This window comes from Saimiri boliviensis, chromosome 12 (assembly GCF_048565385.1).
Source record: "Saimiri boliviensis isolate mSaiBol1 chromosome 12, mSaiBol1.pri, whole genome shotgun sequence".
NCBI classification, from domain to species: domain Eukaryota; kingdom Metazoa; phylum Chordata; class Mammalia; order Primates; family Cebidae; genus Saimiri; species Saimiri boliviensis.
The window spans coordinates 68,348,506-68,363,883 of NC_133460.1; the positions used below are offsets into that span (position 1 = coordinate 68,348,506).

Sequence of the window (15,378 nt, forward strand, 5' to 3'; positions counted from 1 at the left end):
TTGTTCTGATGAAAATAATGATGTTGAGTACCATGAATTAATTTGGTGGATATTACTAGAAATGTTGGAAAGTCTTCATCAAATCATATAATTCAATTAATGTCACTGAAGTACGTAAAATATTATTTGCTCCCGTAATGGTAAAATCTGAAATCTGAAAATGATAATGTCAAGAGAGTAAGCACAAGTAGAATTTCCAGTTCTTAAATTGAAACTGAATTACTTGCCAAATCCTTAAGTTTACTCAGTTTACTTTGCTTTTGTCCAGTCATTCTTTTTCCATTACTTTGTGGACTGTAACTTTGGACCATACAACTTAGATGATTGTTCCATTGATTTTATAAATTTCAGGATCAAACTTTTTATTTTGGTTGAGGCGGTCAAAATGTAAAATGAGTATCTGTCTTAAGATTTCACTCCTGTGTGTATTTTCCTGAAAATGAATATATGAAAGATTAACAGAAAAAATGAGAAGTGTCTCTGCTGCTGCTTTTGACATGCAAATTGAAAGCAGAATGCTTGTGTAGCAAATTTAAAGAGAACATAGTACCCTCTTTGAATGAGAGGCCAAATTGCTTTGAATTTAGCAATTGATTTTAGAGAGAGAGAGAGAGAAAGAGAGAGAGAGAGAGAGAGAGAGAGTATGTGTGTGTGTGTGTGTGTGTGTGTGTGTAAATGAAAACACATGAGCAAAAGAGACTAGATTACTCTGAATAACCAAACTTATAATAGAGAAATGTTGACAGGAATAAAGCTTTCACAAAATCTGCAGTTCTTCCTTGATCTTTCTGTGGAATCTCACTAATGCATTTCAGGGCATACTGGGACCAGCAGAGGCCTGTGAGAACCCTATTACCTTTTTTAAGCTTCAAATTCAAGGAGTCTATTTTTCTCTGGTAAATTTAATTCATGAGAGTGTATCTACCTTGGTATCTGGGATAGGAATTCAAGCAAACTTTTGTCCCTACAGACCATCAGTGATAGTTCATGTGATTACTTGTATTCTTTTTTTTTTTTTTGAGACGGAGTTTCGCTCTTGTTACCCAGGCTGGAGTGCAATGGCGCGATCTCGGCTCACCGCAACCTCCGCCTCCTGGGCTCAGGCAATTCTCCTGCCTCAGCCTCCTGAGTAGCTGGGATTACAGGCACACGCCACCATGCCCAGCTAATTTTTTGTATTTTTAGTAGAGACGGGGTTTCACCATGTTGACCAGGATGGTCTCGATCTCTTGACCTCGTGATCCGCCCGCCTCGGCCTCCCAAAGTGCTGGGATTACAGACTTGAGCCACCGCGCCCGGCGATTACTTGTATTCTTAATAAGAATACATTTCACAATTCCATACATAACTAAGATCTGCCTGCACTGGATATTTGTGAGAACTAAGGATTTATTTACTATCAGTCTTTGGATCAAAGGAAAAAATAGAATAAACATTTTATTTAAATATATTCCTCAAGAAAATAAGGATACTATGAAAAGTAAATATATGTCTACTCTGCCTGTACATTTTGCCAGACACTCTTTTAGGAAATTACCATAGAATTTCTCATTTTATCCTAGTTGTAAAAATATGAGTTAGTTGTACTTTTATCCCCATTGATGAAATACAAATTGTTAATAGTTTGTACAATATTACAAGTATTAAGAGCCAAAGTCAGGATTTGAACTTAGGTTTTGAGACTCCAAAGCACATGTTCATAACCACTATAATATGTTGGAAGTCCATTTATTTAACATCTTAAAACACTCCCCTAAAGATTTGAAATGGTTAAAGCTAAGGATTTGATGGATTATTCATTTTATTAATTTGCCATAGAGGAAGATATTTCCTAATTCAGCAAATAAATGATTATATTAATTCAAATACTCTACTAGATGCCACAAAGTTCACTGATGATTATAGGCACTAGAAAATAAATAGCTTAAAAATTCTAAGATGATAAATAGTCGGCGGATCTTTATTATAATTTAAACTTTAGTATTAGAAATTTCTTAGTTTTATTCCTTTAAGATACAATTCGGTAAAATCATAAAACAGTTTGGAATTCTAATAAAAAATAGAGACAATTAGAAGCAAATGAACATTTTCTCCTATTTTTATTAGTACTCTTTCTCTATTATTGTGAGCTCTCTAATCTTTCATAACTTATTCCAAATAACCTCAAGTTCTTGCAGAATTATCTACACCTTTCTTACTTTAATGGTAGCCTTTCACATCTGATATAGCACTGATGACCTTATCTTTAGACAAATTATTTGTCCATTTCTTCCTCATTACAGTAGGTATTCAGTTAATATTGTCCGTAGGTTCTTGGAAATTGAGACTTCAAATGAAATGACATACAATGAAACCAATTTTAATATAGGCTAAACAAAATATACACAAGTTAAGTTCCAGTGGCATAGTTATGGTTACAAAAATATTACCACGCTTCTAAATAAAGATCAAAACATTTGTTTTATTAAATATTGAAATAAATGTGAGCTGTACATGCATTTAAGAAAGATTAAGCAAAACAAGATTGATGGTTTCCAGTTTCATCCATGTCCCTGCAAAGGGGGACAAAAAATGTGTATATGTACCACATTTTTGTTATTCAGTCTGTCATTGATGGGCATTTGGGTTGGTTCCAAGTCTTTGCTGTTGTAAACAGTGTCATAATGAATATTACATGTGCATGTGTCTTTATAATAGAACAATTTATAATCCTTTGGATATATACCCAGTAATGGGATTGCTGGGTCAAATGGAATTTCTGGTTCTAGATCCTTGAGGAATCACCACACTGTCTTCCACAATGGTTGAACTAATTTACACTCCCACCAACAATGTAAAAGTGTCCCTATTTCTCAACGTCCTCTCCAGAATCTGTTGTCTCCAGATTTTTTAATGATTGCCATTCTAACTAGCATGAGATGGTATCTCAATGTGGTTTTGATTTGCATTTCTCTAATGACCAGTGATGAGCATTTTTTCATATGTTTGTTGGCTGCATAAATGTCTTCTTTTGTGAAGTCTGTTCATAACATTCACCCACTTTTTGATAGGATTGTTTGTTTTTTTCTCGTAACTTGTTTAAAGGATTCTGGATATTGGCCGTTTGTCAGATGGATACATTGCAAATTTTTTTCTCCCATTCTGTTGGTTGCCAGTTCACTCTAATATTAGTTTCTTCTGCTGTGCAGAAGCTCTGGAGTTTAATTAGATCACATTTGTCTATTTTGGCTTTTGTTTCCATTGTTTTTGGTGTTTCAGTCATGAAATCCTTGCCTATGCCTGTTTCCTGAATGGTATTGCCTAGGTTTTCTTCTAGGGTTTTTATGTTATTAGCTCTTACGTTTAAATCTTTAATTCATCTGGAGTTAATTTTTGTATCAGGTGTAGGAAAGGGGTCCAGTTTCAGCTTTCTGCATATGGTTAGCCAGTTTCCCCAACACCGTTTATGAAATAGGGACTCCTTTCCCCATTGCTTGTTTTTGTCAGGTTTGTCAAAGATCAGATGTTTACAGATGTGTGGCATTGCTTCCCAGGTCTCTGTTCTGTACCATTGGTCTGTATTTCTGTTTTGGTACCAGTACCATGCAGTTTTGATTACTGTAGACTTGTATTATAGTTTGAAATCATGTAGTGTGATGCCTCCAGCTTTGTTTTTTTGTTTCGTTTTGCTTTGTTTTGTTTTGCTTAAGAATATCTTGGCTATGTGGGCTCTTTTTTGATTCTATATGAAGTTTAAGGTAGATTTTTCCAGTTCTGGGAAGATCAATGGTACCTTGATAGAGATTACATTGAATCTATAAATTACTTTTGGCACTATTGTCATTTTCACAATATTGAGTCTTCTTAACCATGAGTATGGAATGTTTTTCATCTGTTTGTGTCCTCTCTTACTTCTTTGAATAGTGGTTTGTAGTTCTCCTTGAAGAGGTCCTTCAAATACCTTGTTAGTCATATTCCTAGGTATTTTATTCTTATTGTAGCAATTGTGAATGGGGGTTAGCTTATGATTTGGCTCTTTGTCTGTTATTGGTGTATAGGGATGTTTGTGATTTTTGCACATTAATTTTGTATCTTGAGACTTTGCTGAAGTTGCTTATCAGCTTATGGAGATTTTGACCTGTGACAATTGTGTCTTCTAAATATAAAATCATGTCATCTGCAAGTAGAGACAATTGGACTTCTGTTTTCCTAACTGAATACACTTTATTTCTTTTTCTTGCCTGATTACTCTGGTCAGAACTTCCAATACTATTTGAATAGGAGTGGTGAGAGAGGGAACCCTTGTTTGTGCCAGTTTCAAAGGCAATGCTTCCAGTTTTTGCCCATTCAGTATGATATTGGCTGTCTGATTGTCATAAATAATTTTTATTATTTTGAGCTGCATTCCATGGATACCTAGTGTATTGAGAGTTTTTAGCATAAAGTGCTGTTGAATTTTGTCAAAGGCCTTCTCTGCATCTATTGAGATAATCATGTGCTTTTGTCTTTGGGTCTGTTTATGTGAACATGGATGGGAACATCGCATATCCAGGCCTGTTTGGGGGGGTTGGGGTAGAGGAGAGATAGCAGTGGGTAGGGGGATTAGGGAGGGATAACATTAGGAGAAATACCTAACATAGATGAGAGGGGATGCAGCAAACCACTACGGCATGTATATACCTATGTTACAATCCTGCATGATCTGCACATGTACCCCAGATCTTAAAGTATAATAAAAAGTGTTTAAAAACAAGTTAGCTAATTATTTACCTAAATGTTCCAGTTCAGAGCCTCCCATCAAGGAGCCTACTAGCCCAGTAGTCAGGGCATAAGGCAAGAACCCACCCTGGACAGGACACCATTCCTTCTCAGGGACACACACACACACACACACACACACACACACACACACAGAGTCACTCACACTGGTAACGTGTAGCTATGCCAGTGAATGTAGCCTGCACATCTTTGAGATGTGGGAGGAAACAAGAGTACCCAGAGAAAACTCACACAGATTTGGGGAGACCTTGCAAACTCCACATAGATTGTGATGCAGGCCTGAAATCTTTTTTTTTTTTTTTCTTTTAATCATTGTTACAATGAAATGAAATTGAGTAAAACAATGTCATTTCAAGGGCCAGCTGTACTTGGATTTGAGAAAGACATTTGAAAAGTTAAAAAAAATTAATTTACAGAGTATCATTTTAATTTCATTGTTACAAATTTGAGGCCCTTCCATCTTGCATTCAATAAACAATCGCTTGGAATCAACAGTGTGCCGGGAAAATCTGCCCTGGAGACATAACCATGAGGAATAGAAACAAAGTTGATGTTATCACTGAGTTTTCTTTCTGTGAAGAATCAAATAATCATAAATTGATACTATGAGGCAGAGTTATGAAAGTATATATTGGGTAACCTTACCTAGTCAAAGGAGCAAAAACTATTTTGCTTTGAGAAAATAGGAACATGGAAATAGATGAGACTGGAGAGAGAAGGAGAAGGCTGTATAGTACAGGACTTTGTAGGTCACATGAAATATGTTAGTTTTCATTCGAGAATCATATTTGCAATGAGCTGTAGTTTGCCAAAGTATTTTAGCTTATAACCTAAAATAAATGGTAAATTAATTTTTTTTAAAAAGCAAGTTTTTTTATTATGATTACTCTGCCTAAAGATAGAAAATTAAATTAGAGTAAGGACAAGATTGACTGTAAGGAGAGCAGTTAGGAAAACCTATTTGATTAGGTAAGAGATAGGATTAGCCTGCTACCAATGCATGTTGAAAGCTTTGTGTGGATATAACATGTTTTCATTAGAAGTTAAATTCAAGACTTAATCATCTAGGCATTTTGGAATGCTAGAAAGATGGGTAAAGGGAAATGTGACTTCTTGGTTTCTGGCTTATGTGGCTTGGTGCAGAATTGTGCCATTCACTGAAATATAATGGAAATGTCCATTGTATGTTTTTATTTCCATTATATATTATTTAATATACAGTGGACATTTGTCATATATTACACATTTAATAATATATCATGGACGTTTATATATTATAAATATGAACATTTTGGTGTTTTATATATATTTGGTGTTTTGTATATTATATATATAATATGAACATTTTGGTGCAGAACTGTGCCATTCACTGAAATAATATACAATGGAAATGTCCATTAAATATTATTAAAAATATATTAATAATTTATATTTTACATTATATTTAATATATAATGGACATTTCCATTATATTTAATAATGGGCATTATTAATAATTATATTTTGCATTCGATTTAATTATATATAATGGACATATTCATTATATATTATTTCAGTGAATGGCATAGTTCTTCACCAAAATGTCCGTTTTGGACTATGATAGCAGCTGGGATGCAATTTGGAGTGCTATGTTTAAGACAACTTTGAAATTTCAAGTATAGAAGTTGACTTTGCAGATGGACCCAGGCTCAGAAGCGAAATCTGGGTAGGAAATTCAGTATACAAATTATTAACATATCAGGGCAGGGCAGTTACTATGCTAATATATTTTTAAAAGTAAATAGTTTCAAATTTTAATTCCTGGCTGCTCCTTCTCGTTAAGGAATGAGCATATCTGGAAAATCCCACATTACTGCCTTTGTCTGACCTGTCTGTAAAATGCTCTTAAAATTCGGGCTACAATAAAAACAGAGTATCACAGGTTTAGTATCTGTGAGATCAGTAATTATTTGTCTTTTTAATTTGTCTTTTTGGATTTAAAATCCCATCTATTGCCTATGAATATATTTAAATATGTGGTTTATTTTAGCATTATGACAAGTTTGCAGAAATAAGCCACATTGAGCATTCAGGTATTGGTATTCATATCCTGTACTTTACAATAAATTGGATATGGAAAATGAGTAGAGGTGTAAGAGGTTAGAAACTTTAGGCATGAAAAACAATGAATTGGTGATTTAACCAGGACAGTCAAGGGTGAAATTGAATAGATTAAGGAGGTTCATTTCCAAGGTACAGGTATCAGCAGCTAACCTGACTTTGCTGTAGCAGGCAGATGATCTACAGACCATAGAGTAAAATCTCCCCATCCTCCACATTACTTTCTAGCCTTCCCTGTGATTTACATTTGGATATTTTGCATACATAGTATATCCTTGGCTATTACATCCCAAATTGCTTTCTTTTCAAGACATTCTAAATATACTTGTTCTTATTAAAAATCCTTTTGTGCACTTCAAAACTAATTAATTATACTTTCATGAATGCATCATTTTAAAACACTTTGTTATGAACAATGTTATTAGTAGATTATTTATTATGTGTCTAGCTAACTTCTTCTCATTTTGTGTTCAAAACCACACTGAGATACCGTCTCATGCCAGTTAGAATGCCCATGATTAAAAAAAAAATCAGGAGACAACAGATGCTGGAGAGGACGTTGAGAAATAGGAACATGTTTACACTGTTGGTGGGAGTGTAAATTAGTTCAACCATTGTGGAAGACAGTGTGGCGATTCCTCAAGGACCTAGAAATAGAAATTCCATTTGACCCAGCAATCCCATTACTGGGTATATATCCAAAACATTATAAATTGTTCTATTATAAAGACACATGCACATGCATGTTCATTGCGGCACTGTTCACAATAGCAAAGATGAGGAACCAACCTAAATGCCCATCAGTGATAAACTGGACAGGGAAAATGTGGCACATATACACAATGGAATACTAAGCAGCCATTAAAAAAATGAGTTTGTCCTTTGTAGGGACATGGATGAATCTGGAAATCATCATTCTTGGTAAACTGACACAAGAACAGGAAATCAAATACTGCATGTTCTCATATGCGGGTGTTGAGCAATGAGAACACATGGACAAATGGAGGGGAGCATCACACACTGGGATCTCTTGCCCGGGGGGCGGGTACTAGGGGAGGGACAGCGGGGTTAGGGAGGTTGGGGAAGGATAATATGGGGAGAAATGCCAGATATAGGTGACAGGGGGATGGAGGCAGCAAATCACATTGCCATGTATGTACTTATGCAACAGTCCCGCATGATCTGCACATGTACCCCAGAATCTAAAGTGCAATAAAATATACATACATATATATATATATATACACATATATATATATATATATATATATACATATATATATATATATATATATATACATATATATAAAGAGTTTAAATTATTTTTGTATTTATCCAGAAGTATCTGTAGTAAATTTAGAAAATGTTTGCTTGGGGAGGATTTGAAACCTAGTAGAAGAATAAAGCTTTAGTGGGAGGTATCTAAGGGTCCTCTAGCAGGAGGAAATGTAGTTAAGCAGCTTCTTCTGGGCTGTTTCTGCTATTGAGGGGTTAGTGAGGACAGAGACTTCTGAGCAGCTCTTATGGAGTGGTTTTAATGGAAGTTTGTAGCTCGGCAGACTACGGTTTAGAAAAAGTCAACATTCTTACAAGTCCAGTATCAGGTTCTGAGGTTACCAAGATGAGTATGATGCAGGGTTGGTCTAAAGGAGCTCTTGTGAAAAAGAAAGACACATTAGTATTTTGCCAGTAAGGCAATTATTCCAATGGGATACAGTGCGTACTGCAGGAATACAGATAATGAGCATTTAATCTAGAATGACAAGGAGAAAGATTTTCAAGAAGAGGTGATGCCTAGGCAGATTCTTGAACGAGTAATAAAATTAACCAGAGAAGAGTGGAAAGTATATTTTAGCAGTTGATTGGTTTGGTATGACTGGAGAATTAACTTTGAGAATGGGAAAGGTAGAGTCAGAAAAGGCTGGAATATGAAGATATTATTTGGTTTAGATACATAAAGCCTACCCTTGAAGTTAATAGTAACAAACTGGGAAAATATTTAAAAATATTTATATCCAAATTCCCCCTTCTTATATTTTTCTATATTCTGCTTAAATATTGATTTAAGCAGAATTAAATGTTGATTGGATATTAATATTGATTAAATATTTATTCCTCTACCAATATTCACATTAAAATATATACTTATCAGTTCTCAGTAGATGTTATGGCATTGGCACACAGTGACATGAGTGTGTGTGTGTGTGTGTGTGTGTACATATGAGAGAGTGCACATCTTACAATACAGAATAGTGCTTTCTAAAGTCTATTCACTTCCATATACATAATAATTGTCAGAATTTTATAAAAATTAAAGAAATGTTGAAATTATTTGCCACATAACACAAACATTTAGAAGGGTTTCATCAAAATTAATTTGCGCTAGGTACAACTATGTGAAATACCTAATTGTACAAAAAGAAGCAGATACTTGCTAGGCAGAAATAAAGGCAACAATGAATTTGATAACAAAGTTTTCCTTAAAATACAAGGTGCATTACAGCAACGGTAAGAGAATTCATGTAATTGAAGAACGGGTTGCTCAATTCTCAATAAAGCCTATTGAGGCCATGTGAAGAAACTTTGTTCTTCTGATTTTTTCTTTCCTTTTCCCCAAAAGAAACATGTAAGGTTTTTGTTCAGAGGGTGCCATTATTTCACTTTAGATTTGGATACATGAAAATCATTCTCGTGAAAGGAATAGATGAATGCAGGATGAGAACAAGACTTCTGGGAAATCAGCGAGGAAACTAAATCAAGACCAGAGATGACAAATAGTGGGGTGCTGAGCTCTGCAGGAGGACATGAGGAGAGGAAGAGGCGTAATGAGTATGAGATATTTTAGATCTAAAAATGTTAGGACTTGCAATTGCTTGAATATTGACAGGTATAAAGAGAGAAAATTTGTCGATCTTCCAGCTTCTTTGCTTCACATGAGAGAGTACACACCTTATAATACAGAACATGCTTACCAAAGGCCTAATTATTCATGTATATGTGGAGAATAAATGGCAGAATTTTCCTAAAGAAGTACATAAATCTGAAAATCTTTTTCCAGATAAGACATGAATTTTGAAAACTTGAAGCAAACTACTTTGCGCTACTGTACAGGAGTGTGTCATGTATTAATAACATACATGACAGAGCCCTCTCAGTCTCAATTCCTAGGAGCATACTCCATGTTTCAGGCATGGACATTGGACACCCTACCGGCAAAGCTTTCACATTTCCTTTGTCATGGATATTACAGCTCATGATACTATTTTTATGTTCATGACCATGTGATACCTGGCAGGATATTCTGAAATAACAAATTCATCATCGCTGCTGACTGACAGGCGCTATTCTTAAAGTTATTTTCAGCATACAGATAAGACTGTTCATAAACAATTCGTATTTATCTTCTCCTAAGAAACATATCGATTTACTTTGTTATTTTGAAGTCTTTTTATAATGGCTTTTAAAATGCTAATGATGTGTATTATCCAGTGAGTGTATTAATATGTATTAGAAGTACAGAATCTGATAAAGATTTTATGTATTCTGTTTCAGCACATCATTAGATAATGTTATTGTATAATTCTTCTTATAGCTTTAAATCTCTCACTAAATATATACATATATTCTTTCTTCCTTTCTTTCTTCCATTTTTCTGATCTGCTTCCATTGATGACTCTATACTTTTGACTCCAGACTGGCAATATGAGGGTAAGATGACAAAAATGAAAACCCCAAACAACCTCATGAGCATTGCTTGTCTGTCTTTGTTTTAGTCTCTTTAGAACATTATTAAAATTCTATTCACTCTCTCTAATTAGACCTTTATCACAATTAAAGTCCAATTATGTTTGTTGCTGTTGTGATGCTTTAATTACAATTTATCCTTGTTAATCATCCCTTTATGTTATTTCTTCGGGTTAAATATCCATTCCATTATCGCTGTCCTGAAAGACTTCTGCTCTCCAGTGGTCTTTGCTGGTGTTTTCTCAGTAAGATTTGAGTAGTTTTGCGATTACAAAGTGACTGTACTTTCATGTGGTAAGGAATCTATGTGGTTATTATAAAATATTTTTAAACAATATCATGTTAAATGTATGCATAATGATGCATATTAAGTAGGTTGCAAGCTTTTTCTTTTTAAATATCAATATACATCTCAAAGAATTTTTTCTTACTGTGTGTGCCCCTGCAGTCAGTTCTTAGGTTTGGTTGTTTTCTCTCTTTAGATTGCAAACTAGCCAGGGGAGGACCGCCAGCTACCATAGTTGCTATTGATGAAGAAAGTCGGAATGGTGAGTGACTTTTTATTTTACAAATGTCTTATCTAAGAGTGTTTCCTTCAGATATTAATTCTCAATCTGCTATGAGTAGAGGTATTAAAATGAAAGTCTCAACCTAAATCCATGAATAATTCCCTTCTAGTATGGGTTTAAATTATGCAATTCTCTGGAAATTCATGTTTTACTTGGAATATGTGATGAGAGCCTCATTTGATGAATATAAATATTTAGTTTTGATTTGGAAGAAATTATTTGATTCAGAGTCAGCTCAAGAATGCATCTTGACATGGGCTGCAAGTTCCCGATCATGTTGATAATCATCTAACAGAAACACAATGTACTTCTCCAAAGAAGTGGATCACAAAATAAGCCTTACATCGCTAACTTACATTGACCAGGATCTGATAAGGATCTAGATCCATAGTAGATTAGACATGGTGATTGTGACTGATTAACAGGAAAATCGAATGTGCTTAGAAAGTGCTAACATGAAATCAGGCCACGAGCAGAGAAAGAAGTCTAAATTTTCACTTGGGCTGTCTGAAGTAATTAATGACTAATATCTAATTAATATGAAGTTCTTCTTTGGAAAAACATTTTCTTCCTTATCATCATGATTTATTGTGTTAAATTATAGATGCTCCTTTTACTTATTTAGAGAATTGACACAGGTTTATATTCCTGTACCATCTTTGAAATCACTCAAAGACGTCTGTAGTGTTGCTGGCCTCTGTTTAAACAAATTTAAGTATCAATAAAATTTTTGCCACATTAAGTAATCACAAAAAATGTGAACATTTCAATTATGCTTTAAAATCTATCCTTATTGATAATAAAATCATATGGAGTTAGTCATTATGACGCATTTATGGAAGTTGGAATTAAATTCCAAATGTGTCTACATTAGAGAAAAAATATTAAAATACTATAAAGTAAAATATATACAGAAAGGATTCTGTCTTACACTGCCAAATTATAATTTACTTATAGTTAATGATTTTTTAAACAAAACAAATCAATATTTTCTAAATGCTCCACAGTGAAAACAGTTAACCTTTTTAACCAGAAATAAAAATTCAGTGAACATAGTACAAGATATATCAACGGTTTATCTAGTTCTTAACCATTTCACTTGAAAATACAAACTGAGCTGAAATAAAACATTTAGTTTTCCTAAGCAAATTAGTTTTAATGTGTGATTTTGTGTAGACTTTATTTTGCCAACTAGGTAATTATAGCAACAGCAATGATGATAGTTTATTTCCTTTTGTGCTGATTAGATCCTACTTTTCAAAGGAGCTTAGGAACTCTAGAAAGATGTTGCCATAGCGTTGCTGTACAGTAGCATGTGGTGAAAATTCAATATTTGTGCTTTAGAAGAAAATAACATGATATAGTGTAGTAATGTTGTGCTCCTTACTTGGCATATTTTGTAGAAACTGCCAACTATACAGAGCTGCCAGAGTTATTTATGTGTCATCACAAGAAGTATAAATACGGATCTAGAGAATAAATGCTTTGCATTTCTCTTTTGCATTAAATTTCTAAATATACTGTGATCAAATGAACTTCTGCCAGATATTATACTGTAGTGTTTTAATTATTCTTGTCTTAAAAATCTAAAGGAAACTATCCATGCAAATGTTTTTAAATTTTTCTTTAGGCAATCTAAAGTTCCCAATCACACTGTTATTTTTGGCCATGTTGGGTGGCCTATGCCTGTAGACCCAGCACTTCGGTAGGTTCAGGCGGCTGGTTTACTTGAGTTCAGGAATTCAAGACCAGCCTGGCCAACATGGCAAGACTGTTTCTTCTAAAAATACAAAAATTGGCTAGGCATGGTGGCACACGCTGATAGTCCCAGTTACTTGGGAGACTGAGGCACGAGAATCGCTCAAACCTGGGAGGTGGGGGAAAGGGGAAGCTGTAGAGATTTGAGATCCTTCTACTGCACTGAAACCTAGGCAACAGAGTAAGATGTCACAAGGAAGGAAGAAAGGAAGGGAGGGAGGCCGGGCCAGTTACTCTGGGACTATTTAAAGACCTGCCACTAAGTGCCAGCCACATCAGAATCCTTGGCTGCTTATCTAGCAACTGTAGATTGACATTAAACAGGCTTTGGAACCACTCATTCAAACTAATTCTGGGAATCTGCCCAAGTGTACAGGCACTGCTACATAAAGAGAAGGAGAAAATGATTTTAAGTCATGGTTAGAACACACCACTGTGATTGTACAGAAATGCACAGATTCAGAGGCAAAACAATATCGTTATGGGAGAGATTAGAAGACTCATCCTAAGGGAACTTCATGAATTTAAAGTTTAAAATATATTGCACACTCTTAGTAAATTTGGGAAATAAAAGGTAATTCTGAGTTACCTCCGTAATTTGAAAGCAACATCAACCAAGGATGCCATCATGGACTCAGTGAAGAAGTTTACATTTAAATGATAAAATTTTTTGAAGTTATTTGGGGAATGAGTTCCTTGTGGAAGTTTATCAATGTAAGAGTTGGAGGAAGCACCAAATTTGAACTGCTGGATTTAAAATAAAGCTCATGAAGGTTTTCTTTGTATAGAACTTTACTAAGCCTATCTCTCCATCCTCTCTTCCTTACATGGGCTCTCTTGAAGTCTTTGATTCTACCATTCTCAGTCTTGAAGGCCTTTCTTCTCTAAATTTCCTTTTGCCTTAAACAGTTCTTTTACTTCTTCCTTTCCTCAGGATCAAGTGTTGACTGTTAGACTACTGGTTTGTGTTGCTGAGGCAACTGAACTGTGACTTTCTTTTCTGTTATGACACTGAAAATCTTATTACTACCTTTGCTTTTGAATAGAGTGGTGTAATCAACAGTACAAAGGTTCTTAGCCATTACTAGATAAAAATAATAATTCAAAACTACCTCAAAACATTGTTTGGACGTAAAATGCTTCCTACTGCAGTTTTCAAAACAAATATTCAAATACCAAGTGTTCCTAAATTGAATTGCATATATAATTCAAGTAAATATAAGAATGTAATGTGTAAGAATGAATGCAAAAATATTTGATATCCATTCATCTATGACTGCTTTATACGATTTTGACATATATACTAAAACTAGCATTTATTTTATATTTATATCAGGTAATGTAGTTTAAGCAAATAGAAATGAATCTCTTAAGTATACTAAATAAACGTGTTTGCAAAATTAGAGTCTATGCACTGTTAGAGTACACTCATTTTGATTGCATTCAAATGAGTTTATTCAACAGAATGTAGATACATGCTAATATATTGAGTGCTTTTTAAAAAAATCTACCAAAGCAACTTTCCATTGATGACAAGAATATATGTATATATATGTGTGTATATATATACACACACACACACACACACACACACACACACATATAGTTGATGGTGATCTCATCTAACAACATATAATTGACAAAGGATAATTCTTTTGTCCATCCTTCAGTGTCTTAGCTTTGCATTATATATATATATATTCATTGATGTTTTTGCTTTCTGCATTCTCCATTTTGTGATGCAGTAATTCTTGGTTCTCAGTACAAAAATGCTGTCTTCCTTAGCACTAAGGTCTTTTCATGTACCTCTGGACACGTTGGAAACTAGGGTATTGCTTTTACTGTCATTTGTATGTATGCTTTTGAAAATGTACAATTTTACAGAGCAGTGCTTTGAATTGTGAACCTTGGGTGTGGTCGAGAGGGTTGCTCCTTAAGTTGGTTTTGAGTAAGAAAGTGATAGCTCCTTGTCAAAGTATAGGAGTATTCTCCCAAATTTGTCTACAGCAAAGCAGCTGAAATAGAATATAAGTGAAGACCACCTGCTTGCAATTCTCTCATTCCCTATTACACTCTCCATGCCCAGTACATAATTTTGTTGTTCATTCAATCAGTCATTTCATACATCATTTACTTACTCAGTTATTTCTTCAAGGTATGATTATTGACACTCTGTATCGGTGTGAGAATCTGTTGTAGCAATAGTGATGCATCAGAGAAGAAAACGAAAGCACTTTCCACGTGGACATAAAGACAGGAAACTATAAGGAGAAAAAAATAAACAGCAAGAAACCAAGGAATGATGAACAACTGAGGAGGCAGTGATGCTATTTCAGATAGAGGACTTATTTCTTTGAGGAAATTACACTTGAGCAAAACTGTATAAAGTTAAGACTGATGATGTGAGCCATGCATTCACCCAGGGAATTTACATTATAGACAGAGGAAT

General features: G+C 34.4%; 1 protein-coding gene across 1 annotated transcript in view; it reads left to right on the top strand.

Moving 5' to 3' along the window:
* PCDH15 (protocadherin related 15) overlaps positions 1 to 15,378 on the top strand; it is a 1,717,060-nt gene that overhangs the window by 1,078,506 nt on the left and 623,176 nt on the right. The window contains exons 10-11 of the mRNA XM_074382505.1: positions 10,552 to 10,566; positions 11,085 to 11,150. Of these exons, the coding sequence (XP_074238606.1) occupies positions 10,552 to 10,566; positions 11,085 to 11,150 (81 nt within the window). The remainder of the gene's footprint in view (positions 1 to 10,551; positions 10,567 to 11,084; positions 11,151 to 15,378) is intronic.